This window comes from Fundulus heteroclitus, chromosome 12, assembly GCF_011125445.2.
Source record: "Fundulus heteroclitus isolate FHET01 chromosome 12, MU-UCD_Fhet_4.1, whole genome shotgun sequence".
NCBI lineage: Eukaryota > Metazoa > Chordata > Actinopteri > Cyprinodontiformes > Fundulidae > Fundulus > Fundulus heteroclitus.
In genome coordinates, this window is record NC_046372.1 from 30,626,753 (window position 1) to 30,654,062 (window position 27,310).

At 42.2% G+C, this 27,310-nt stretch overlaps 1 protein-coding gene across 2 annotated transcripts in view; it reads right to left on the minus strand.

Moving 5' to 3' along the window:
• The window catches only part of kiaa0825 (KIAA0825 ortholog), a 160,657-nt gene that overhangs the window by 102,643 nt on the left and 30,704 nt on the right, over positions 1-27,310 (minus strand). For both annotated transcript variants that reach the window (XM_021315778.2, XM_036144422.1), the window contains exons 7-16: positions 22,864-23,031; positions 19,357-19,439; positions 19,010-19,258; positions 14,401-14,678; positions 12,233-12,383; positions 7,480-7,670; positions 6,346-6,552; positions 6,034-6,144; positions 3,236-3,375; positions 259-438 (exon numbers count right to left, since the gene is read on the minus strand). In XM_021315778.2, the coding sequence (XP_021171453.2) occupies positions 259-438; positions 3,236-3,375; positions 6,034-6,144; positions 6,346-6,552; positions 7,480-7,670; positions 12,233-12,383; positions 14,401-14,678; positions 19,010-19,258; positions 19,357-19,439; positions 22,864-23,031 (1,758 nt within the window). The remainder of the gene's footprint in view (positions 1-258; positions 439-3,235; positions 3,376-6,033; positions 6,145-6,345; positions 6,553-7,479; positions 7,671-12,232; positions 12,384-14,400; positions 14,679-19,009; positions 19,259-19,356; positions 19,440-22,863; positions 23,032-27,310) is intronic.

Genomic DNA, 27,310 nt, shown 5'->3' on the forward strand with positions numbered 1-27,310 from the left:
GCATAGGTTTTATTTAGATTTTAAATGTTAATGTGTTGTAGTATGTAACTGTCTCAGTAATTTGTCGTGTGTATGATTGATTCACAGCTGACAAACCAACTCTGGTATTTGAATGTACTGGTTTCAGTCCCACTAACCTTTGCACACTTAAACTCCAAACTTTACCTAAATATACAATACTTGAACCAAGGCAGTAATTGAGTATCCAAAAGGGTGAATATTTGGTGTAATACCACAGTTTTTTAAACATGATATTACCTGCCAGTGTGTAGAGATATTTCCAAATTTGCATTCTCTCCAGATATGGATGAAGGGCCTGAGCCAAAGCTTTGGGAACATTGTTCAGGGAGGAGAACACGTTGAACAAAGCAGCTATGAAGTCATCTCCTGCCTTGCAAGTCTCTATGGGCATTTCTGAGTCAGTCTCCTGGCAAAAATCTGGAAAAAAAAAAAAAAAAAAACTAAAGAAGTCAACATGGTGAAACACTTTGGCAGCAAAACAATACATGTGTGGATATTCAAAACGACACTGAATCGATGAAACACTGATATTCTAGAGGACACAAACACAAACAATAACAATATTACCTAAAAGATGAAAAAACTACCCCGAATGCTAGAACACACTAAAGGGAGTTGTTTGAGTTATCATTCTGAAAATATCAATCCTATGCAAGAATGTATGGATAGACAGATAGATAAATATAAAACATCTTGAGCTCTTTGAACAACACACACACACACACACACACACACACACACACACACACACACGCACACACACACGCGAGTTGGAAAATGTCAAGGCTGCCTAGCCTGACACATGTTAACAGAAAGGGTGAACAAAAGACAGCGTGGAGTAGAAGGGTGGGGGGGGGGACACACACATCTGTGTGGGATAGGAAGAAAAACATTTGAAAAAGAAACAGATTTCAAAGCTCCTGGCTGTGGGATCCATAGAACATGGAGACAGGAAGTAAAAAAGGAAGAGGTTTTGACAGGGTGTCCTTGTGGGGGTTGCTGTCTGAGCTGGCTGAAGATGGAGGTGTGTGTGACTGTAAAACCCATATGGATGTCTGTATATGTGATTTGTGTGCTTCTGAATTTGTGTGTGTGTGTGTGTGCGTGTGTGTGTGTGTGTTAAGTTGACAGGGATTGCTGAGGAAAGGCCCACTGCTTCAGAGGTGGCAGACATCTAGCGGTCTGTCAGTCTGCAGCGTGTGAGATGACAACTATTTGTATAGGAGACTGTATGCAAGGCAGCAGTCAACGAAGGCGACGCTGAGCTGGAACGGAGGGCAGCGTGACTTGCTACTTGACTAATGCCGGACAATTTTAAAACGACAAGGCTGAATTAGCTGCTGCATTGCAGTGACAGATCCGCCACCTGAGTGAGACTCCGGTACGAAGCGCTGATAACGCTCTAGGTCTATGTGAACGCTCACACGCTCCTGCTCCTCCACTATCATTCAGCTAACCACGCGTCCTAAGACTTTGTAAACCAAACAGACCTTAGACTCCTGCGCATTATGCAGCATTATGTGGATCAGGCAGGCATCGTGTTCGCTGCACGTCTGGTAATTGGTCCTTAAGGGGAGAGCGTTATGGATATCACTGCTGTGACTGCGATGGGCCAAAGAGACGGGGTTGGCTAACATTAATTTCCACTCTGAGTGCCGGAGAGCACGGCAGGTTAACTAGGTCCCTTTTAATAATGATCCTATTATGAAGCAGCAGATGACTCCGGAAAAAACAGATGTCAGTGCGCTGGCACATCTCTGTGGAGTTTCCAGAACTCCTCCAACACACAATAACTCCAGTGTGTGTGTGTGTTTTTTGTTTTGTTTTGAAGCTGATTTCTCTGTTACGTTCTCTACCCTCTTTTCTCCAATGCTGTGCTTATTCAAGCTTGACGCATAGCCAACAAAAGACACCTGTTTATCTTCCGGACAACCAGTCAAGCAGTCACAGGGGTCCTTTGCACAAACCGCTGTAATTGGAAGCAGGCACACAACAGACCGCGTGTTTGTGTGCGCCAGACGCAGTGTGACTTTCAGCTTTGAGTAAGCTGCTGAATTACAAAAGTAACGAGCGGTCCCCTTCACATCTGGCACTAATAACCGCCCCCACTGACCTGATTGTGTCCAGACAACTCCTCACACAGGTGTGAACTCACTCTAGACACCTTGAGGGTGCTTTTCCTCAGACCTCCCCACCCCCCACCCCCTTTTTAAAGGGGTTTGAGGACAATTGCTTCTACATTGATATCAAGATCCTACCAAGCTAGTAGAAAAACCATGAAAGAAAAACCTCAGAAAAAAATTGCAATCCCACCTTAAACATATGTCGTAGTTCCAGTAGCAGCAGGTTTTACAACATCTCCTTAAACTGACCCGCAAAAGACAGTTTTACGTACGCAACTACGGTGAAAAGTGGTTTTGATCCCATTATTGAGGTACATTTTATTTTTTATCGTCTGAGCGATGCCCCAAACATATGGGGGAAGCCTAGTGTCTTCTTGCCGCGAAGACATTCCAGTCAAGCTGTTCCCTCTGTCTGTCTGTGTCCTGGTTAATTATCCCGTCACCCCCAGATAACAGGCGAGAGTCAGCGCTTCTAGTGTTGATTTACGGCGGCGCGCGCGCGGGGGGGGGACGCATCTCGGAAGCCTCTGAGTCAGGCCCAGACCAGGCGAGAGAACAAGACAGAGAGAGTTGTTATTAATGAGGTCGCTATAATGTGAATTAATGTGCGAGTGCACAACAGTCTTTAAAGGTTAGACTGTTGCCATGTGGAGGAGAAAAGAGGGAAGGGGGGGAAAAAAATCTTTAAAGGTCAGAGTAGGTGCTCTGCCTGGGCCAGCTGAGTGTTTATTACTGTGCTCTATTGATTTAGTAATGATGATGACCAAGGTGAAAATGATGATGATGGCAAAGATGCTGATGATAACTTCATAAAATGAATGGGGGCTCATCTACAGTCTATATAACTAGCTTAAGACATTAGAGCGCCATAATTAGGACTCCAATAAACACTTCCCACGGATGTCCCCGGTGGTATCCATTCTTTAGATTCACACTGATATGAAGCAGGAAATACCGAAAAACAGAAGGACTTTAAATTGCTTCCTAAATGAGGGATGGCTAGGCAGGAGAAGCACAGAAAAAAAAAAAAAGCAGCCCGGCTCCAGTTGCATGCAGTTTCAAGTCAGTGCAAACTGAAATAAAAGACTCACAGGAATTTTCCAGGAGCATTCTGGGCAGGTGGCAATCTTCATAAAGCAGCATCCGCAGCAGCAGCCTGGGACTGCATCCTGGGTCAGAGGTCAGGAGCCTCAACTGGCACGCCAGGGCTGCCTCGCCCATAAGGCCATCTCTTAGAGACAGGAAGGAAAGAAGGAAAAGGAGAAAAAAAAGTTGACAGTTCTGCAGTGTCAGGTGAGCATTCGGATTGAAATCCATTTAGCAAGAGACCGCAGAGAGAGAGAGGAGGGCTTCACAAGGCATAAAATACAGAGGCAGCGGGGGAAATGGCAAAAAAAATATTCATTCCTTTGAACGTTGTTCACTTGAAATGTAAACTTAGCCTCTAAAGGCACTCACTTCCACTTGCTTATGGCGTGCACCGAAAGGAATTAGCTCTAATCTCGGGCCGGCTAAAAGCAAATTAACATTTGGGTGACAGCCAAATACATGAATATACAGCAATACCCCCCCTCCTACATCTTTTGTATAACCAAGAGGCTGCAGCCAGCTGTGAGTAATGAGCCATATCCTCGATGTGTGCGAAGGTTTCAGCGTGTTCAGAGCCCTTTGCCTGTGGTTATGCGTGCGTGCGAGTGTGTGAGAGCATGCCGACATGTGTGCCCGAGTGTTACTTTATACATCTCAATAAAAATCTAATGGAAAGAGTGGACAGAGTTGGTCTTAAGAGCAGAGAGGCGGGAGGCGGCGCATTCAGAGGGTGTCTGCCCAGAAATTAGCCGTTCCGTCTGAGACGAAAGGCAAGGGGACGGTGCACCCTGCTGCTTGACTGAAGAAAACTATGCCCCGGTCTGACAGCACAATTTATGATGTCGCTGGGACTGCAAATCCATAAGTAGTCCTCATTTAAGTGCTCTGATAAATCTACAGGGCAGGGTCAGTTTACAGAATCCAAACACACAAACGCAGGCAGGCGCGCGCACTTCTCAATTCAGAGAAGTGCTCAAAAGAGAAACACACGACACAATGGGGCAGCAGGTAATCATTTTTGTGATTTTAACTTTTCATTGAATGCATTTAGACGTTTTGGTGGAGACTGAGGAAGAATCTGACAGTTAGGAACCTAGATGGGGAGCCGTGATTCTGGCCACAGCCCATATGTAGGCCTGATGGCGTCCTCCCATCAAAGCAGGAGGCGGGACCAAAAGAAATGAAGAGGCCCAAAAAAAAAAAAAAAGAAAAAAACTAACTTCAGATCCACAACACTAAAGTAGGGATCAGCGTGATTTGTGCTCCGCCGGCATCCGTTGACATCACCTCTGGCTGCGGGAGAGACGAGAGGGATGGAGCGTGGAGACAAATGTGCGTAAGAGTGATTGACTGCGCAACCAGGAACAGCAGCTGGAGTCGAACGTAGACGAATAATGCATCTGTGCAGCCTGTTGATGTTTCCAATGTAAAGATCCAGCATTGCTACCAGCGTTGCTACTGTGTCAGAGGCAATGCTGGTTTCATCTGTATTATATTATGGCAGCAACTCTGGCTTGAAGCCTGAGCAGCGGATTAGAGTGCCTTGCAAAAGCATTTATACACCTTGAGCTTTTTTCACCCTTTTGTCCCAATTCAACTTAACACTATCATGTATTTTATTAGGATTTTATGAGAAATATGAACAGAAAAAAAAGAATTCTAATTGCGAAGTGGATCATTAAGGATACATGTTTTTTTTTCAAGTTTGTTACAGATCAAAAGTGCTGCATGCAATTATGTTCAGCGCCTCTGAGTTAATACATTGTAGAAGCACTTATTGGCCCAATTACAGCTGCAAGACCTTTGGAACATGTCTCAAAAGCTTTGTCCACCTAGACACTGTAATCTCTGCCATTCTTCTTTTCACAATAGCTAAAGTTCAGTTAGATTGGATGGAGATAGCAAATGTTGCCAGTTTTGGCACAGATTCTCAATAAGATTTGGTTCTAAACTTTGGACCGTTCTAACACTGGTTCATTTTGACAGCATTGCACTAAAACAGTTTCTTATAGCTCAGGGTGGGTTTTCCTGATCACACCAGTCACGTGTCATTTGCAATTTCTTTCAGGTTTTCTTCCAGGATCGAAGCTCCACCCATTTTCTCATCATCATTCAATCCTTTTCGCTGTGTCCTCTACTTGGCTTATGGAAAAATGCAAACAGAGCATTTTATCGTTCAGCAATGTCTTTCTTCATGCCCCTCTTTCATGCAGCTCATCCAAAATTACAGTGGACCTCTTGGGTGCTTCACCAGTCAATGCTCACTTTGTCTGGCCTTTTTAGTTTAGGTTAGACATCCATGTCTGACAGGTTTGTGATTGTACTAGACTCTTCACTTTCCGACAATAAATGTAACAGTGCCCTGGGAAATGTCTAAAGCTTGGGATACTACTTTATAACTTAACCTTGTTTTAAACTTGACCTTTGACTTGTCTCCTGTGCTACTTGGTCTTCAGGATGCTGTTTGTTAAAAGTCCTTCACAGAACAGCGGTATTTAGCTTCTGAAATCGGTTAGTTTGCACCAGATTTCATTCGGAGCTCTCAGACAAAGTGGGGCTAAAAAAAAACAATGCATTTCATAATTTCTAAATTTGTATTTAAAAAAATAAATAAATAGAAAATCCTTTGCCCTCCACTTGACAACTGTGCACTACTCTGTGATGATTTGTAACCAAAACGTTGAAGTCAGTGGCTGTAACGTGACAAAATGTGGAAATGCTCACTCCGGACAAATGCTTTTGCTACACGCGCCTACAGAACGATGTGCGATAGAAGGCATTATGGGCGTACTTTACATACCTTATGACCTGTTCTGTGAAGACGTCAGGGTTGATAGCATTTAGCCAGCGTACAACAGGCCTTTCAGGCTGGCGCGGAGCTGAGTCTTTGGAAGCGCTGTTCATAAATGTTCTAGAGAGGTTAAAATTGAACATGGCAGCTTGAAAAGGACACCACAAGATGTCTAATTATTGGAGGTCAGACAGCTTTTAAAACACACAGCGTTAAAACAGAACAATCTATTTCTGTTTGTTGGATAGTGATTAATCTTACAGCCTTCATCCACTAAATTTCATTTAAACAGCGAAAACGTAAAGCACACACAGTACGCACCTATGCACAAAAGATATCGGTGCTGTAACAACGAGGAGGACCGCCAGCAGTTGGTCACACAGGCTGTGGATTCGGTACGGCCAGTCAGAGCCACCTCCTATGATGGTGATTTCTGAAGCAGGGTTGATCAGAACCACGTCCTCTGGACTCTCGCTGACGCTCCACATGAGGTGCTCCACGTAGAGCAGCACTGCGGTGATGTCACACCTTAAAGCCAGAGAGAAGCAGAGCAGGTGAAGAATGGGCGTATTAAAACATGTGAAATCATATTCTTCTGTAACCCCCAGTCGGTTGAGGCAGATGACCGTTCATACTGAGCCTGGTTCTGCTGGAGGTTTTTGCTTCCCGCTAATGGGTGTTTTTTCTTTCCACTGTCGCTTCATGCTTGCTCAGTATGAGGGATTGATGCAAAGCCATGGACAATGCAGACGACTCTCCCTGTAGCTCTACGCTTCTTCAGGAGTGAATGCAGCTTGTCGGGACTTTGAAGCAATCAACTGGTTCCCTTATATAGGAACTTTTTGACCAATCTGTATAATCTGACTGATTCTGACTTTGTAAAGTGCCTCGAGATGACATGTTTCATGAATTGGCGCTATATAAATAAAATTGAATTGAATTGAATATGTAAGTGTGAATATATAAAGATGATCTTTTATTACATCATTACACATCAATGTAAAAATGAGAGTAAAGTGAGTAGATGCTAAATTTCCTATTTAATGTATGTGAGATGCACCTAGCAAAAAGCACAAAGCATTCACCTAAGATGATCAGCAATTCTGTCGAACAATGTTTACCTGATGGTTACCTGATATAGACTTTGTCTAAGAAAAATAAGTCTACTTTAAATAGCAACTTTAATTCATTTTTACATTGATACTTCAGTAATATGGTAATACAGATAGCCACCTGGTATTATTAGTGACAAACAGATAATGTAACAAATATGCAACAAAACACACATTTTATACATTTGGTTGAACTTAAGTCAATAGATTTTTGCAACCCATTGGACTTTGTAGGTAATATAAGGATTCATCCTTTAAAATTCAGCACCCTCTATAGTGCAGTGCATTTTTTGGTGTTTTGATCGTTTTGTGTTGTTTTTTATATATATATATTTCAAAATACCTGATCTGCAGGTGTCTCTTGTATGAAGCACGGACCCTGGCATATCTTTTTACCAATAGCTGCAAAGTCTCTGTCAGGACACATCCAAGCACGTCCTTGGCCAGTTCTGATGGAAGGACCGCCCACAGGTCGCTACGAAGCCCGCACAGGAAGTAAAACCACATCTGCAGCGAGAAGGAACATCGCTCTCCCTGGGAAGGCACAGACGTATGGAAGGGAGGGGGTTGAAGATGCATATACGTTATGATTTGGACACTGTGAGTAAGGTTAGAAACACCACGGATAAATATAGAAGGAGAGAAACTGGGAGCAGAGGAGGGTAAGAGGCTGTTCTGTCATCACCAGGATGTCGTAGCGGTCATGCCACCTGCACTCTGCACCTGGGTTTCTTCCCCCTACTGGGAATATAGGGTTGCTTTAAAGTCACGATCTCATGAAAATGCCAACAGTTACACACCTGCCCACAGATGTGTTCTCACACTCACATAAAGGGTGAGGGAAATGAGATCAATCAAAAACTCTTAAAGAAAGAACTGATGCATACGAGCTGGAAGGAAGAAAGGCAAGTATGGACTGAGAGACATTATTACTCAGGTGTTGCGCAGCTTTGTCATAAATGTATTAAAGATACCTTCTGTTTTTTGTTTTTTTTTTACATTTGCATACTGTATTTACCCTCCAGCAACAAACTGATGATGAGTATGGCAGGGCTACGGAGTCATCCAAAACTCCCCAAATCCTTCCTGTCTACATCGCAATGGCTAATAAATTCACTCACACTTCCTCAAATTTAATCTCATCTTTAGGTTTTTATTTTTCCGCTGGTCATTTCAGTATCAACCATTTATTGGAGTATGGTCTGGATTGGGGCATACCCCTGACTGACAGATATAGGTCCAGACCAAAAGCAACCCCATTAAAACCCTTAATTTCCTGAAAAGTCCTCTGTAATCCAATAAAAATCTCATTCCAGAATATTACAAGCTTTAAAATCACAGAGAAAGTTTATTGTATAATAATAGCAACATTTCCAAAGGCAAAAAACAGGAAGATTTGAAGTAAGCCACACTGTGAACAGATTGTGATAAAGTAGGAAAACTCTTTCAGGAAAAAGCTGGAAACCACTGGTAAATGCGTAATTCCTGCAAAGCAAATCATCATCCAACTTTGTTCAATAAAGTGATTTATGTTAGAGTGGCTTCAGAATCGTTTTCACGCTCTCCAACTGCACAGTGAATTAAACAGTAAAAACATAAAGCAAAAGGCAGGGAAATGAATGCAAGGAGTTTGCCTGAGTAAAAGCTCATCACAGATGGAAAGAATGACAGTGGACGTGTTATTAGTGGTAGACAAATGGTTCAGGGGAAAGAAGACCTTGGGTTTAATGGGCCAAAATCAAGAAAGGCCAACTAAGCTGTTACCAGTGTAAGCAGCAACAGATTATGGGATGGCCAAAAATTGCTCCAAAACAGGGATGAAGAAGGTTTTGAAAGCATCACAACTGATTGGTTTGCTTGTCTTGGTTCTGGACATATATGCGTCCATTGGTTATGCACGTGTGCAGAAAAAAAGAAAAGAATAAAGCCTTGTATCTTTGCGAAGAGTATAGCTTCAGGGCTCCAGAGATACAGGACATGCTTACACTGTGATTTTGTCCTAACGGTGAAATAACCCGAGGATTTTTATGACAATTTGAAGCCTATGATTAAGGCAGTGAAGAAGTAATTTGAGTAGCTCATCCGTAAAAAAAAAATATTTATCTTGACCCATTTGAGCTATTCTAACCACCAATCTAGTTCTTTTTACTTCACAACCACAAGCTTCAATATATTATTTGAGGATTTGATGCAATAAACAAAGAAAAAGTAGTTCTTTAATTGTGACATAAAACAAAAACAAAAATTCTCCTTCAAACAAAACAGCTTTAAACTCAGACTTTTACAATTACATTACTAGACTGCCTCATTCTTCCAGTTTTTATGGGATTACATGACATATACGTAAGATAACCAATATTTAGTAACCTGTAAATTCTGGGGGTCTTTTTGAGTGCGTTTTGTCTGTTTGTTTGTTTTACTTTTATCATCCAGATAATAACAGGCGCTGATTATGTGGATTCAAATATATGGCCTGTGTGTGCTTGACTTTCATCCCTGAAGTGAATATTTATCTTGTTTTGTGAACTACAATTTGAAAAGTATATTTTGTTGTTTGGCTGGAACAACTGTAATAATTATATATTACTTTGCAAAGAATTCAAAAGGAACATTTAAAGTAGGGTTTATTTAACAGAGCAGTTATAAACATTTTCTTGTTAAGTTAAACATATTTTTATGATGATTTCATATTAGTGGTGATGCTTAGATCTAATTGAAGATTACCTCTTATTTCAGAATATAATGGAGCTGGTAAGTAAAGATTTTATGAACAAAACAGGAATGCCATGCCATGATACCAGCCTGGAAGCAGGCAGGCTCTTTGACTTTGGGATAAATATGTTTTAGTGCAAAATGTGCATATAACCCCCAGAACAGAAGCCAAAGACTGTGACTCTGCTGGCTGATGCTGGTAAAAAAAAAATTACATTACCCACAGTGACCAGAGTCCTTTACCAACATGGGCTGAAAGGGCACTTAGAGAAGAAAAAGCCACTTTTCCAAAAGCAGCAAAAATCTATATTAAGGCTTGTAAAAGCACCCAAGGAGAAATACGTGAATTTTTGGAGACATGTCCTGTGGTCTGAAGGAAACACATTGGAGTGTTTCATCATAATGATCATTAGTAAGAACAAGAGGGGAGGGTATTTATGTAACATCTGGTTTCAACTCTTCTTCTTTTGGCTTTCCCATTCAGGGGTCACCACAGCGAGTCATCTGTCTCCATCTCCCCTTATCTTCTGCGTCTTCTTCAATCATATCAGCTACCCTCATGTCCTCTTTCACTCCATCCATACATCTCCTCATTGGTTTTCCTCTAGACCTCCTGCCTGGCAGCTCCAGCCTCAGCATCCTTCTGCCGATATCATCACTATCTCTCCTCTGTACATGTCCAAACCATTTCAGCCTGGCGTTATCTCCAAAACAACGTGAGCTGCCACTCTGATGTACTCATTCCTGATCCTATCCATCCTCATCACTCCCAAAGAGTACCTACACATCTTCATCTCTGCTACCTCCAGCTCTGCCTCCTGTCACCAGTTCTTTTCCACGCTTGCCGTTGCTCTGGACTTTTGACCCTAAGCACATAAAATCCTCCACCTTCTTTAGCTCTGCTCCCTGTAACCTCTCGGCTCCACTTGGGTCCCTCTCGTTCACACATATGCGTTCTGTCTTTCTACGGCCACTCTTCATCCCTCTCCTTTCCAGGGCAAACCTTCATCTCTTTAGATTTTCCTCCACCTGTTCCCTGCTCTCACCGCAGATCACAATGTCCTCCGCCGCCATCGCAGTCCGCGGATATTCCTGTAAGTTTGAATTGAACTGCAACGGGATTTTCTGTTTTCCCTTCTTTTTGTGAATGATTTATTTGTTGTATACTTTAAATGTGTGAAATAAAAGTTATCTTAAATAAAGCTTCAAACTTCTGAATGAATCACGTTTGGTTTCCTGCGTGTTTGAGCTAATGCAAGTCAGGGTTAATTTCACAAGTCAGGTTAATTCTACAAAAAGAACTATAAAAGTCATATTAAGCAATATTTTCCTAGTAAGACCAAATCAGTTCGGAGAGAAGATAATAAAATACACATGGAGATTCAAAAAGCCCCGCACCTCCTGCCTTACAGTGGATTTAAATCACTATTTTGGCCCCAAAAACTGTGAAGGCTGAATCCTGTCATTAAGACATAAAACATGGCAACAATCCACGCTCTCTTTGACCGAGTTAACTGACCTCACACATATGCTGTAGCTTTAGTGTCACGCGTTAAACATTTTTATGCCAATAACAACCCTCTTGACAGTGTGAGTGTAAGGAAAATGTCTCTCTCCAGGAGCCAAACTCACCAGCTTAGGATCCAAGAGATGGCAACCTGACGCACAAATTCCCCCTAATTCTATCATATATATATATATATATATATATATATATATATATATATATATATATATATATATATATATATATATATATATATATATATATATATATATAAATATATAATTGAAACCCAAAACCTAGTAACAGTCATCCGTACAGATGCAGGTTGAGGGTGTTTGAACAAAAGCACACACCTGCACAGTGCATGCCTGTCTGACACCAATGACCCATAGAGGGAGGAAGGAACAAATGGGAGGGAGTCAGGATAAAGTGAGATGGAGAGGCAAGGTTTAGATTGGTTTAGGCCATAAAGGCACTGGAGTTTCAGGGGCCCTGTGCTGTTTCCAGACAGTCCCAGTCTAGATTGCAGACTTCAGACAGCCGAATCCCTGGAGGCCCCGGGGCAGCATGGAAGCCACAGATGTTCCTCGGAAGCTCAGAGTATAACGCTCAGACGCTAGAAGGAGAGGTGTGTTGTGGGAATGAAAGGAGGAAGCAGGAAGGCTCTGGAGTATGATTCATACATTTCCCTAAAATCTGCAGAGCAGGCATGCTGAGAAATACTAAGACATTTACTAAGCATAAGCCTGGAGAGGTGCATAATTTAAATCCTAAAACAAGAAGCAGTTTTAGAATAGCGGGGCACATTGTAAATCATGTCCGTGTCAATCTACAGGTAAATCGAGCTAAACTGATAGGATATCAGTGTAGGCGTCACCTCGTAGAAGGGTTTAGGGTCGGCCCAGTCGTGACTCTCTGCATCCTGGAGAATACAGGTTAGGCAAACTTGGATGCAGTAGCTGGTCAGCTGCTCTCTTAAGGCCTCCGCTAGTTCCTGGTACCTCTGGATCGGTAGCAGAGTCAGGGGTCTGGTCAAAGAACAAGAAAAGAAAGTTACAGCGCACGATTTGGAATCCAGAGAAGGATATCTGCTGCGAACGGCTCATTTACATCTCAACTTCAAAAGTGGCAAATCCGGTTATGTTCAGTTTTATTTATGCAGGGATATGTCAGGAAATGTCATCCAGAACGATATGATGCTTTAAAAGAAACACTTAATTTATCCTAAGAGTTCACAGTGGGATTTCTTTTTTCCCTTAAAAAAAAAAATAAAATGATCACAACAGCCCAATCTCTGCTTAACACAAGCTGAGTCATTGCCAACCAGCGCTAATTGAGCACATTTATAAGTGGCCTTAACTCTGAACAACACTGTTTTTTCTTATGGAAGACTTGAACCAGGTACAGCTTTCTCTGGTGTCATTATACAATGCTCTGTTTAGGAGTGAATGAAATGTGTAAATTTAAAAACCTGTTGGATAAAGTTTACTTTTTAGAAGATGAGAGCTTGGTGACTGCTGTATGTGTGCTTCCTGCCATTTGCACACAAGCTGTATTTCTGTCTTTGGGAAACTATTAACCATTCTCCCATTTCTTTAAACTTTGCAACAATGTTTCACGGGGCAAACATCGAAACTTACTGACATCGCTGAGTCGTTTCTCTAACCCCATTGCTATTGTCACCATGTGGGAGCCAGCTGCAGGCGGGAACTGAAGTCTGCTGCGGCGCCAACGTACACCGCGGACAAGCAGACGAACAAAGCTGCAACTCATTGCATTCTGCCAGTTCTAACCTAAGTCTCCTACCATTTCAGTGGTAAGCATAGTAGAAGTAACGGCACAGATGTCTTTAAGTTAAGAGAAGTGACTTTTTCTCAGCTGAAGGGCTTCAACAGTATCAGGATTTCACCAAACAAAACAAAACCAGCATTGTTAAACGAGTGGTAATAAAATAAATTGCCCTAATGAGCAGATTCTTTAAATTACACACAAAACATAAACAGGTGAATGCTAATAAAAGACCAGTTTCCCTGAGGCTAGACAATTAAGTGACTAACTAACCTAGTTAGAATAGTTCAAAGGGGCAAAAAAATGTACAGTACACATCTAGAAACGTTCCAATAAAGTTTCTATGAGACGTTGCAGGGGATCCATGGAAATCAACTTGAAATTACATTACATCTCTATCCGGCATTACCAATGCTTCCAAACTCTTAGTTTCCCTTCACACAACGGAAATGCATTTTTGCACAAATGCCTTTATGCACCATTATTTTGCACATTAAACATGGTTTGTAAATTCTCCTGCATAACATGACGGCACACTGTTTTTCTCCTGCATTGTTATATGTTAACATTTTGATCACTGCTGCACATTATATATTGCAATGTTGCCTTATTCCACCTGGAATCTGACTATACTCCTATAAGCTGTTGCAACAAAATTTCATTCTGTATGCACTTTTTACACACAAAATGACAAATAAAGTTGTCTAAGTCTAAGAAATTATCGGTGATTTAAACAAACTGTGTAGTTTCTAAAAACAAATGTTTTGTCATCAGACAAAGATATAATATTTGCTAGTTAACATGAATGCCATATATTTAATATATTGACGAATCCACAGGTTGAATAATGTGGCTTTTAATAGTCTTGTGCTTTGGCCTCAACATTGCAGGATTCTAGAAACGTTCTGTGTACGATTAAGGAATGCACAGTGCATGTAGAGGATGTGGCATCGATACTCCTGCAGTAACTAACGCCCTATGTGCATATCACTGAGGAATAGTACAGACATACTGGAGTGTATTTTAATGAAAATGTGTATGTTTTAGTCAAGATTATGCAAGCATATATAGTTTCCAAACTCTGTTTAAAATCCCCGCAGAGGACAGAACCTTCAGCAGTTTAAATTAAAATCGATTCCCATTTATTTCAGTCAATTACTTTTCATTCTGATAAACTCACACTGAAAGCTTTGCCACCTGAGTTATGACACGTACACAACACCCCAACACACTCGCGCGAGCGCAGCTGCTTCTTACGTTTTAGCCGAAGCTGCACTTAAATCCTTCAGCATGACATTGTAATGCTCCAGTCGCTGTTGCACATAAATGCAGGAAGCGAGCAGAGCAGGCAAGTTCTTCAGGGGCGCAGAGGACGGTACCTCCAGGGCCCTCTCCTGCAAACGGCCCAGAATGGCAAACGCTGCTCTGCTACAAGCTTCCACAAAGCTTGATCGCACCCCCAGGAGAGAAACGTCCCTGCAGGCGACTGCCAGTGGCAGTAAGGCATCCAGCTCAGTCACAATGGCTCCGCAGAACTGTGGGGAGAGAAACAAAGCTACAGATGAGACAAGATCAAAACCAGAAGTAAAGTCTGTCAGTACAGAGGAGGAAACATCAGGAAGAGACTCCATCATATGAAAAGCAAAAAAAAGGGTTTAAAGGGATAACTTGAATAGTTAATGGGTTTGGGGCCGGCGATTACAATTAGCTACAGATTTTTCTCGAGCAAAAAACGTTGAAGGGTAAATGTAGACCGCAGACATTTCAAGACGTGGCCCTGGCAAAATGTTTAAGTATGCCAGTCTTACTCTGACACAGAATGTATCACATTCAGCACAATCACAGGGAATCTTTACAGAATGGAAAGTCCAGCTGAGAGGAAAGAAATGGGTGAGGTGAGATGACAAGCACACCTACTGTAGCGCAATAAATTACTATCTGATGATTATTTAAGAAACCTTTTACGCCATCTAGGAGTTTCTTTATCAGCTGGTCTGGGGTTAGACTGATCAAAGTTTTCAAAACAGTTCAGTGTGCTTATCAAAGACGTTTTGTCAAAACCCAGTGTTTTCAATTAGGCGCAGCGTTTCAGTCTACATGGTTGAGTCTATTTATATTATGTCGTTCTTATTCCAGCAAAACTATTTGACACCATTTTTTTCAAGCAAGGCGACAGACTTGTTGTGTCTAAGCATCATAATAAATGTGTGAGCATTGGCGTCTGTGTTGCCCAAAATCTATACTCGATTCTAAAACTGCGCACGCTATCAAAACACAAGGTTCGTTTTCACTTTTACTGGAACATTATCCTGAAAAATGACAAATTAAGAAATAAAAAAGATGTTTGTCACTGTGTGCACGCCCTTAAATCAACAGCTGGTAAAGACCCCTTTTGATTCAACACAAGTACTCAGTCTTTTATTATCTGCCATTAATTAGTACATTATACTATTTTGGGAAAAGGCACAATTAGCAGAAGGTTAAAGGATCAAAGGGACCACACTCTACAGAGGTATCAGTCAGAATAAGAATGGAAAAAAAAAAAACGTATTATATACACCTTGGCACAGTTAGGACATTGTTGTGGGAAATAATGATAACTGATTTCCCAGTTACTTATTGAATAAATGAAACGTGATTCGATCAAGTTCCAGCATTTTATTGAGTACCAGATCAGAGACAAAGTAATCACACCCCTAGCTAGGCCGCAGCCTACCTCTCCCCCCCTTGTGCTTCCAGCCCTGGTGTCCTCCGATCACCGCCTCCTTATACTCTGCGATATCGGCCGCATTCGCAAACGTACCAGAAAAACCTCCAATCCAACCATTTACAGTATCACACAGAAAATATGCAAGCATTGACCTTGGCAAATCGGGAATTGCTAAAAAGTGATAAACTGGCTAGGGACGATGCCAAGAGGCCGACAGCAACAATGAAACAATTTCTGGTAAGTGTCGGTTGTGTCTAATATCTGATTGATAGACAGAAGCATTTTCTCCCTAAGAAAACCTTGAGACTAAAAGGTGGATTAAAAAATGTTTTTAAAAAATGTGGGAAAATATGTCATATTTAGATGCATCAAAACTTGAATTTGTGGTTCTCAACTGAACAAAAAAGGATTTATAGTACAAAACCAAACTGTGCATCACCAAAGCAACACAATTTCTACAGCTAAAAACGATGGTGGCAGCATTATGTTCTGGGATTACTTTTCTTCGGGTGGGCATGGGTTGCTTTGTCATCATGAATGAAATGATATACCAGGCGTCTGCTTAAAAGCAGGAGATGAAGCGGGATTTGGTTTTTCATTATCACAGTGAGTCCTGGCATGCATACAAACAAACACCAACTCAAGCAGGAGTAAATATGACTGAGTGCTGAAAAGGTGCTTCGACAAAGCATTAGTTTAAGTGCGTGAATCTTTACCCATCCATCTATTCTGTAGATCTGCTAAATCTTTGCAGTGGTGCTGGAGAATTGGGGGCCTGTCTTTGATGGATAATGGTTGAGATGATGACCAGGTCATTGTAGGATTTTACTGTTTTTTTATTTATTTATTTATTTATTCCCCATATTTGTTTGTCTGTTGCGCTGCAGAGGATATACGTCACATTAAAAATATATATTTTTGAAGTGGTTTATCACAATCAAAAATTTTTTTTTCCACTCAAAAACCTGGCATCTTAGCAGAGGTTTGTGAACTTAGAAGATCCAGGAGATGTCATGCTGTTAAAACATCCGAAACGTAAATGCTAGAACAACCAATCGACCTGCAGCAGCAGGCATTGCTTGTGTCCTCAGCTCCACCGTCTTGATTCCTTTCCAGTCAATAGCCGGCCAGCTTGGCCTGCTGCCATATCGCAACTACACAATATAGAGATACTCTGAAAAACTCTCAGTCTTTCCACTAAATCTTCTGAAGAATCTCGTCCACACGCGCAAACCCAAAACAATCACAGCAACACAATCTCTGCTTAACACGAGCTGAAATGTTAAAAAGCTACGATCATATTCTGGAATCCCATCAGGACTACTGCAGCAAGGTGAAACGGGCTATAACTGTGATAGTTGGGGTCTGTGTGAGCTCTCAGTACGGTGAAGGACACAAACGAGCACCTCAGGTGAGGCTGCAGAACAGGAAAAAGTGCTTTTGGTGGCGACTCATCAAACTGAGGAGAATCTGGAGAATTAAGGTCTATCAGCGGGTCAAACCGCAGCTGCTAAAATGTTTTTTTTTTTTGGTAGTGATTTGTCTGACAATACAAAACCTGCACTAAATACTCAGATTGCAGAGGCGCATTATTAAAACTTGCTTATATATTGGCATTAAGGTGAGTCTAAATGAAAAAAAAGGCACTGGGGTTGGAAAGTATGAATAAAATGAATAAAAAACTGTCAGATATTGATCACGAATAATTTCTTCAGCTAGCAATGCCGTTTTTTTATATATATATATATATATATATATATTCTCTTACAGTCTCTGGAATATCTTTCAAGCTTAGTTTATTGTATGCAAATGTATGCAGGTATAACCTTTTGGCTGGAAGGCTCTCATCTTTGAAGCGTTGACCCACACATAAATATGTTGTACAGGTCCTGGGCACGGACAAATTTCGACACGAGTTAGGAATCAAGAGACACTAATGCACACAAAGTAGAAGGATTTAGGAGGACAAAGGTGAAAGAAAGAGGGCGGAATCGAGATGTGCAAAGTTTAGACGGACGTTTCTAGTAGCCGAGCGGTCGAGAACGAAGAACAGGAGTCAGAGAAACTTTTAAAGAAGTTTTAGGGGGCGGCGCCCTGAAAAGTTGATCAGCATCTCTGAAACAGGAGAGGAGACGAAGCGAGGCTCGGGCCAGCGGCGTCGGCTGTCCAGCCTCAAACGCTGGAGATTGTTGGTGGTGTTACTTCTTAAGCCCGGTTTCACATCACACTCTGATTTTCTGTGTCAGAAAAGTCAATCTCCTGTGTCTGTCTCACCTCTTCTTACCTTTCCCAGGCCCTCTCTTCTCATCCCTGCCTCGTGTTATGGCTCCTATATCCTTCTTAAGGCTATAGCCACCTACCCTTTGTGATATGCCCCTCAATCATTAGCACACCCTCAGTTTCTCCCGTCCACACACACACACAATCTAACCCCCATAATATCAACCACACCAGTTCTTGGTTCCTTCTGTCTTTCTTTTGATCCTGGAATCCTCCCCTCCGGTAATACTGATCACTCTTCCCCAGGCCCTTTCTGATCCAGGGCGTCATCTGTGTCAGGCCCAAACTATTTGAGCTTTCTATTATAGCGGGAGCTTTCCGCGGGAGCTACAAAAAGCATTAATCTATCTAGTTTCTGGCTGCTGTGTGTAAACCCGTATTGTTCAGTCAGATAGCATTAAAGAAGGATGAAGGGAACAGAGCCTCCTCGGGGAGGCTTTTATCCTGAGGTTACTTGTGCAAAGCATTAAGCTATAAACTAGACCTGGGTGTGTTTTTTTTTTCTGTTGAGTAAAGGTTAGGCGCAAAAGCTGGATTCGGCAGATGCGGCGGTGATTTACCAAATTACTTGGAGAGAAAAGCCAACGCAACAAGAGTCAGATTTTTCTCTGAATGTGAAAAGGAAGTCACAGAAAGGCAAAAAGCAAAGCAAGTTCAATGAAACATGTTATAAAATATTTAGTATTGTGGATTCCTAATGCTTTGTGACTTTATTTGACACTATCAACAAAACGAGGGGATGAGAACTGAAAAAGAAATACATCAAACTTAAAAAAATAAAATAAAAATTGCAACTGGTCCATCAAGATGCCATGAAACGTGCTCAAGAACGCTCCTGAAGGAGAGAAGAACCGCGTTACATCTTTGCAAGAGTACCTTCGCTGTCATTTTAGGCGAGTCTCTCTCTGAGTCTTTGAAGAAGAAGTCTTCTCTGAGGTGCTGGCTGCTGACGGAGAAGTCAGCGGTGGGGCTCAGGCTGACCGAGGTTTGTCCTGAAGAATGGAAGGCCTCTTCTTGCTGCAGATTCTTGGCACAGACGTCGTCCAGCACCACTTTAACACAGTGCTCCATGTGCGGGACCAGCCTACTAAAAGCTGACCTCCAGTTAAACTCCAGAGTCTTTGCCTGAAAAAGCAGGAAATGAGCCGACGGCGAGCGGAGTCGTTAAAAAAAAGAGTCGGGATGTAGAAATTCACGTAACAAACACGTGCAAAAGGTCTCACCTCTGGAGTGTGAGGTTTGTCTGAGGCGGGTTTCTTGCCATTTGTCGTCGAACTTGGATCCTCTTTAGGCTTCTTCAAAATGCCTAAATAACGACACAATAAAGTTACTTCAATTACGCATTACATATAAAAGGAAAATATTAAATACACTGTTGTTGGGTCAAGTCATCACAATATGTGTCATTCTATCAACATTATACAGAAAGCCATTAGTGATCCTCAGAACTATATTTAAAGTGAATTTAAAGTAGCTTGCAAAAGTATTCATAATCCTAAAACCTTTTTACATTATGTCAATTTGCAACCAGCAAAATTATATTTACATTAAAAAGGATAATAGAACAACACAAAGCAGAGCATGATTCTGAAGTGGACAGAAATTTTATTTTTTCCCCAACTAAAGAGTTGAAAAATGCGTTTACCTGCATTTACAGCTTCAAGTGTTTTCAGATACAGTTTGCCTCTACCTGCTTTGCATATCTAGAGATTGGAATTGGCTGGCCAGTTATTTCATTGTACAGTAGCTCAAGCTCAGTCAGTTTTTATGGAGGGGATCTGCCACAGATTCTCCTCTCATTGAGTTCTGGACTTGGGCTGGCCCACTCTGACACAGCGATGGACCGTTTGGTCAGGACCGTTCCAGTTTAGCAGTGGTTTGTTTGTTTAGAGACGATATCCCGCGGGAACGAGGAGCTCTACCCCAGCATCAAGTCCATGCTTCCACCATCTTTTACCAGCTTCTCTGTCTCTACCGTCCCATACCGTGCGAAGGAAAGCCTTCCCACGGTATGATGGTGCAATATACTTGTTTCACTGTGTGTTCGGGTCTATGTGCATTACACATACTTGGTGTACAGAAAATAAAACATTTTTGGATCTCATCTGATCCTCTTCCACATGTGTTCTGAGTCTACGTGTCTTGCAGAAACCAGCAAACGGGACTTCTCAGAGTTTTCCTTTTAAAACGGCTTCCCTGTTGTCACCCCTCCACAGAGGCCTGGTTTACGGAGTAAGGTTGTTGTGTTGACAGCTGTGGATCTCTGCTGCTGGGCATTACTCCTTCCATTTCTGGATCAGTAGCTTGAATGGTCCTCAATGAGCTGTTCAAAGTTCGGGACGCTGTTTTATGACTTGACATTGCTTCAACCTCCTCCACAACTTTATCCCCGATCTTTCGCCGATGTTCCTTTGTCTTGATCTGCATTTCAGGTTACGTCTAAAAGCAGTTGGTTTGCCTGGATTTTATTGAGGGGCATCAAAGCGAAGGGGGCTGAATACAAGTCCACGCCATATTTAGTTTTGCGATAAATAAATGGAAATATATTATTTGTTATCATTCAACTTATTCGGAACAAAAAAAGGTTTAAAGGGTGTGAACATGTGTGCAATGGATTATATCCCCAGAGGTCACAGTATCAGTTGAGTGCATTTGTATTATTTATTTCTTTCCACCACTAAACATTAAGAAACCAAGGACTGTATGACACACTGATGGCAAGCTTTGATCTATTTATTTTTTCTTGGCTGTATTTACGAAGCCTTGAAACAATTGTCGGCCTTATGCTCATAATGGAGCTCATGCTGGATTTCTGAAGGAACGAGCACGGCAAAAAAAGAATAGATATGACTGACAACCTGAGGACACCTTTCACTGGGTGATTGGTGTACATTTATCTGTAGAGCGAAACAACATGTAAAAAGCAAATAACGGTTAAAAAAAAAAAAAAGTGAATTGGTTTTATTAACTCTTATCCAGCTATAGAGTTGATATGAAGGGCCGAAGGTTGCTACAAAGGCCAAAGATGCTCTCTGCTCTTGACGTCAAGCATGGTTATTTAAGCTGTGAATATGTTTTGGGGGGTTCTTTGGGACTGATGAATGTGAACCCAGCTAGTGGCCACTTGAGAAACTGCTGATTTTAGTCCCACTAAATTGACTTTCATTTTGTTCTTTCGCCCCGGAGGCTGCTCTTGTCAGATCCACGGTGACCAGAGCCTGACTGCCCATGCCCCAAAGGAAGCAGAAGTAATTTGCTTTTAGACATGTCTTTACAAGTTCAAATGTGAGATTTAGATTTGATTTGAACCCAGATCGTGGCAACAATACAAAGGGTAATTCCGTGAGAGCCGATTGTGTGGATTTGTGAAAAAGACGGCGGCTTGTAGGGGAGCTGCGGTGAATAAAAGTGCACAGGATGTTGAGTTGGGTTTCAATTAAAAAGCATGAACATCAAGGCCATAGTTTCCTAATCGGAAAGCGAGGAGTAAGACCCCAGGCGAGGCAATTTAGCCGAACAAGACCGCATGCAACGGAAGAAGGAGGAAGCGGCAAGCACATCACTTTTTGACCTTTAAGCTCATCTGATGAATTTCTGGTAATTAAGCCGTTTGATTGCCTGGAATTAATGATTTGGATAACTGCCCTTTAAAGGCTGTTTACCTCTCTGTAAATTGAGCCTTTCCGCAAGTCTTGTTTTTGTAAATGTAACCTTTATGGAAATTACTCCACGCACCAAAAGCTTTCATTTAACATCTCTGCAGTGGCAGTTCAAAGGGGAAAGAGGAAACGAATACTAAAAGCTTATATAAGACCCCAGATAATACAAAACCGATCAACTCTCTTCTCTTTTTTTTTTCGCAGACGTTACGGAATTAACTAAGAAGCATCCATGGGTACGTGTGTGAATGTGGCTGCCGGAGTGTCACACATTAAGGACCATAGCTTTAGATTAAGAAGAACATGGGTCATATAGGTGAAACCTGGCAACGCACGCTCTAAGACGTAGGTTTTTGTGTAGGATAACTGAGAATATTTATATATGTGCAGTTGAATTTCTATATATTTTCTCCCGTTACAAACACAAAATCCAATGTATATTTTACAGAGACTTTAGGTGATGATCAACACAAAGTAGTGTATGATTGTGAAGGGCAAAGATAAGGACATGCTTCTCAATCTAACACAACGATATGCTTTACTGTGAACCCCTTTACTGTGGGAACGTAAACTTCTACCCCATTCTCAAGTGTCTGCAGCCCCTAACAGGTTTTCTTCCGGCGTGGCACTTTATTTCTCTCCACTGATCTTCTTATCGACTCTGACAAGCCTCCCTGTCCCTGCTGAACAGAAACAGCCCCACAACATGATGCTGCCACCACCGTGTTTCAATATTGAATTGAATTGCTTTATCTGGGGGGATTGGCGTCCACTGTTATCTAATTAGTTGACTTGTGAGGGCATTTGGTTGAAGTGCATTTAACTTAGTGGTATTAGAGTAAAGAGGGCAAACTAAAAAATGCATGCCACCCTTTAGAAATTCTTGATTTGTAAATAATTTTAGAAGCATTCATTAATGATATTTCAATCCACATTACCCATGATGTTGTGCTTCTCCATCATGTAACGTGTCACTGAGACGCATTTAAGTTTCTAGATGTAATGTGACAAAATTGTAATTGTTTTTTTCGGACAAGGCAGTGTAGGTTAAGACATATATGAAAAGAACACCTTTTAAAGTCGGAGTGTCTCCTATGCACTTTATGAAGGTGATGTTGGTGACCAGCTCCCTCGCATCTCTCTCAAAGCCTTGTAGGACGCAAGCCAACTGGGTCAACGCCCTCAGCTGGTGGGAGGTCAAACTGAAGCTCCTGCTCTTCATGGGAAGCTCCATCGGCGCTGTGAAGGGGATAAGAAGAGATTAAATACACCTTGCGTGAGATTGTAGATGAGTAGCAGACGCTGAAATGTAGTGCAGTTTAATGTTCACAAAGAGGTGGGGGAAAAAAAGCTGTTTTATACGAATTTGTTTTCCACACAACCTCCTTTGCCAACAGGCACTCATCGGCAAACACCCCCCCACACCTGAAGGCTCGCTGCATGCGACACCTCTTTCTACGAATCGACCCATTCATGTTTTCTCCAAACACGGCGTAAACAACGAACACAGACAGGAAATTATGCAAAACTTTGCTTCCTGAGAAGTCACACTTGCACAACCTTCCCTCCCAGCACAAAACTTTTTCTTTTTTTTTTCCTCCTCCTCCTAACCCGCCGATGACCCCCTCGGCAAATATGGATTTCCCATTTTGGAGGCTGCCAAAGCCATCACCCGGGGGATGTTCCGCATTAAGCCGGAGAATGGGCGGCTGGGAGATGTGTTGCCATACGCCGAGACACATGCACAAATACTTTTGTGAGTCCGCCTAAATGAGCTCCGCAACTGCAAAGGCATTTGGGAAAGGATGAGCTCAGTATTAGCCTTGACTCTGAAAGCACAGAGATGATTGAGCATTGAGATGGAAAGAAGAGGGAGGAGGAGGGGGTACCCCCACCCCCACCCCCCCTCCAATAACGGTGACATTATTGCCTTTGGATCCTAATATAATTTTGCTATATTGTTAAACAAAATCTGACAATATGACAACAACATTGTCCCAAAGGATGTCTGGTTTAATCATGCATGAGTTTGATTCTGAGTGTTGTGTCTGGGCACTTGTGTATGTATTTTTTTATGAGCATTAATGAGTGTGAGTCACGGAGTTTTGTGTGTTCACGTCTCAGACACGTCGCACACACATACACATGCATGTGTGTGCGCGCGCAATGTGGGTCATTAAGAGCAACTTGATTTGCGGACGACATTTCAGCACGCATTTGCACATGTCAGTCTTGCAGGATAATTGTCCACACCGCGACAAGACGCTGTGGTCACCGTGGAATGTATTCCAACCTCAAAACCGTTTGTGAATGTGTCTACATGTATTTGTGTGCGAGTGTGGGCAGATGCATGCATGAAATTGCAGGTGCATAGCTGTGTAATTACATAGGGTGAGTTTAGATGTGTGCGCGCTTGTGTTTGTGTTTGCATGTAATTAAGCTCGGCGGGCCTCCGGTTTCTCTGTAATGGGTTCCAGTGGGAGTCTGGGCTAGAGAGACTACCTCCCGCCGCACGTGTGCACGCGTGACCTGGTTGACACCTGGGTGCCAGCCTCGTTCCCCCGACTCGCACTTTGCACGCACGCACCACCAAGCTTGTCTATTTCTGAAGTCGCCGTCGCATCAAATGCTTCCGACGCTCGACGCGGGGGGAGGAAAAGTGAAACGGCGGACGATTCAAAGGAAACCTTATCAACCCGACAGAAAGGGACACATTTGGGAGATGGCCGGTGGGTTCTGTAAAAGCTATCGCGACAGCACCTCCTGCCCCCAATCTCCACCTTATCCGGGGTGTTCATCTGAGCACAGCAACTATTACCTTCCACTTCATCTGGAGCATCACCTTTTTCCTGGCCTCTCTCTTCTCCTCACCATCCGTTCTACTCATTCCATCAACCTGTGACCCTATAACAGTTTCGCCCGCTCACTAAGTCAACTCTAAATAGTGGCACGCGACCTTGGCGTTTAGCAGGGCTTGGTCATTGTCTTTCATTGAGGCGCTTTCCTAACAAGCTATATGGGTATTTATAGTCGCCTCCCTAGCCAAATAGGCCTATAGCTGTAGCAGTGTAGTACATAGCCATCTAAACCCCATTATACCTTTGTCACAACAGTGAGAGCAAATGGAAGCTCCCATCGCCACTTGATGGAGAGGGTGTGCTTAAAAGCACCCAGGTGTGTCATATAGCAAAGTACATTGCACGTTTCACAGAGCAGAACGAGGAGGGGGCACTGGCAGGGGGAAGAGTTCAACTGAAGGTCAATGTACTGCGAATCAATAAGGGAGGAGCTGTTGCTGAGAGCTGGGCAAAAAAAAAAAAAAAAAAAAAGGGATATGTTCATACTAGAGATCCTCTGCAGAACATTACGGGGAGAAGATGTTCTTATACGCAGACTGAGAAAAGGAAAGCTGTGTCACTGTGATCGCCTAAAAAAAAAAAAAAAACATGAACTACACTCAGTTCAATAAAAATGCCACGGTGCAGGTTTTGAATGGAACGTTTAGAAAAGAGATGACGAAAGCAAAAAATATCCAACTTTAAAAAGGGACAGCAATCGCGAGTTTTATTTAACGGCAACACCATTAAATATAAGCAAACAAGAGCCGGTGTGCTTGGCGAGGCCATCCGACGTCTTCTCGTCTCCGTGGGTTCCGCCGGCTCGACAACCTCGCACGTGTACGCGCAGACTGGTACTGACTGGCGGGAAATAGAGAGAAAGGAGGAGATCCAGGAGAAAAAAAAAAGAAAAAAGAAAAAGAAAGGGGGCGGCTGTGGCGGCGGTGGTGGTGGTGGTTAGGGATGAAAACACGGGGAAGCGAAGGAGGGGCGGGATAAGGGAATTCCCTTAGCAGTTGTTATTGATTCCGGTGTTTACGGGCGAATAGTTTAGTGCCGTTTACAAAACAGAACAGATGCAGCAAGTGAGCAAAAAGGTAAACAATTGCTGTGTGGCGGGCTGCCAAATCCCCAGTCTGATGTATTAAACTCACGGTGAAGAGCATTTCCCCTTTGGCTGCACTTATTGCCACTTCATTTCCTCGTCGCTCACACACACACACACACACACTCTCCTTCTTGCCATCGCTCGTCTTCTCCGCGTCTCTCTCTCTCTCTCTCTCTCTCTGGTTTAACAGAGGGGAAAAAAATACAAAAGGAACAAGGATGCTGGGTGCCTTTTGCCGTCTGGCTATTTTGTGTCCTACTCCGACCCAGGAGGCCTAGTTCTTCCTAACAGAGCCATTAGTACGGGGAATTGCATGTGTCTGACATGGCCGAAAACCAATTATTAGACACTTTCTAGCAAATGATGCCCAACTCTTTGGGGAATGAGCAATCATGCAATAATTTAGCCAGTGATTTAATTTCTCTCCAGCTCGACATATCTCACACGCTCATCCGTTGGCCCTCATTTTCCTCTTTTTCTCTGTAGCTCTTTCTCTCAGGAGTATAAATGAGACCGTCTAAAGGGTTGTTTACATCTTCGTTGCCACGCTGTCCAACTGGACAGCGGTCTCTCGACATGCGATGACAGCGTGATAAGATTTTCCCATTATGTAACTCCCTCCACAAATGATTTGAGCGTGGAGTTACATTAGCACCACACAGATTTTGGAACATCGGACAATCTCAATACCTCTTGTGTGCAAAAAATATCAATGTCAGTTGTTCAACTAAACAATCCTTATTTGTATCTCAGTATTTTGATCTGACTAAATGTCAGTAGATTGCTCTAAATAACTACTATATGAATACATATTGAACAAATAGACTGAAATTCTGAAAAGCACCTAAATTTAATTCCAGCCTTTTGGGTTACAGGGAATGAAGACAGACACTAAACTTTAGCTGTCTGACATAAAAAGAAACACTTTAGATTTGTGATTATTTCTATAAATCAGTGGCGGCAGATCTACTATTGTGCTGATGTTCGAACGACATTAACCAATGGGGAATTGTTTTGGCAGGTTCTTAGGATAAGTATATCTCACTACTGACTGAAGTCAGACCCTAATCTATAAGTTCTATAATGTTCTATAAAATGCCGCCGTTTGATTTTTGCAAACTTTGCTTGGGAACAACAAAATGTCTTACAAGGTTTCTTTCTTACATATGTGGTTTTTTCCCCAGTTAGCTTGGAAAATATCCCTCTGGACTTGAAAAATTCTGTAATACTGACACCAATATAATTTTATAGGCATTGTATGTGATAATCTAACACAGGGAAGAGCATAAATGCGAAACAGAAGAAAAAATAAATATGCTTTTCGTTTTTTTTACAGAACAACTCTGAAGCAGTGTAGCATGTATCTGTTTAGAAAAACAAAACTATTATTGGTTTCTTTCATAATATGGCTTTCTTTACGTCATTTTTCCACAAAGGCAAGATTAATGTAGTCTTCGACTAATACTTTCCCTGTCCTGTCCTTCTCACTGACCCATGGAGAGTCCTTCAGCATTCCTGATGCTTTTTCTTTCACTATTGTTCTCTAACAAATTGCTTAGGCTTCACAGAACAA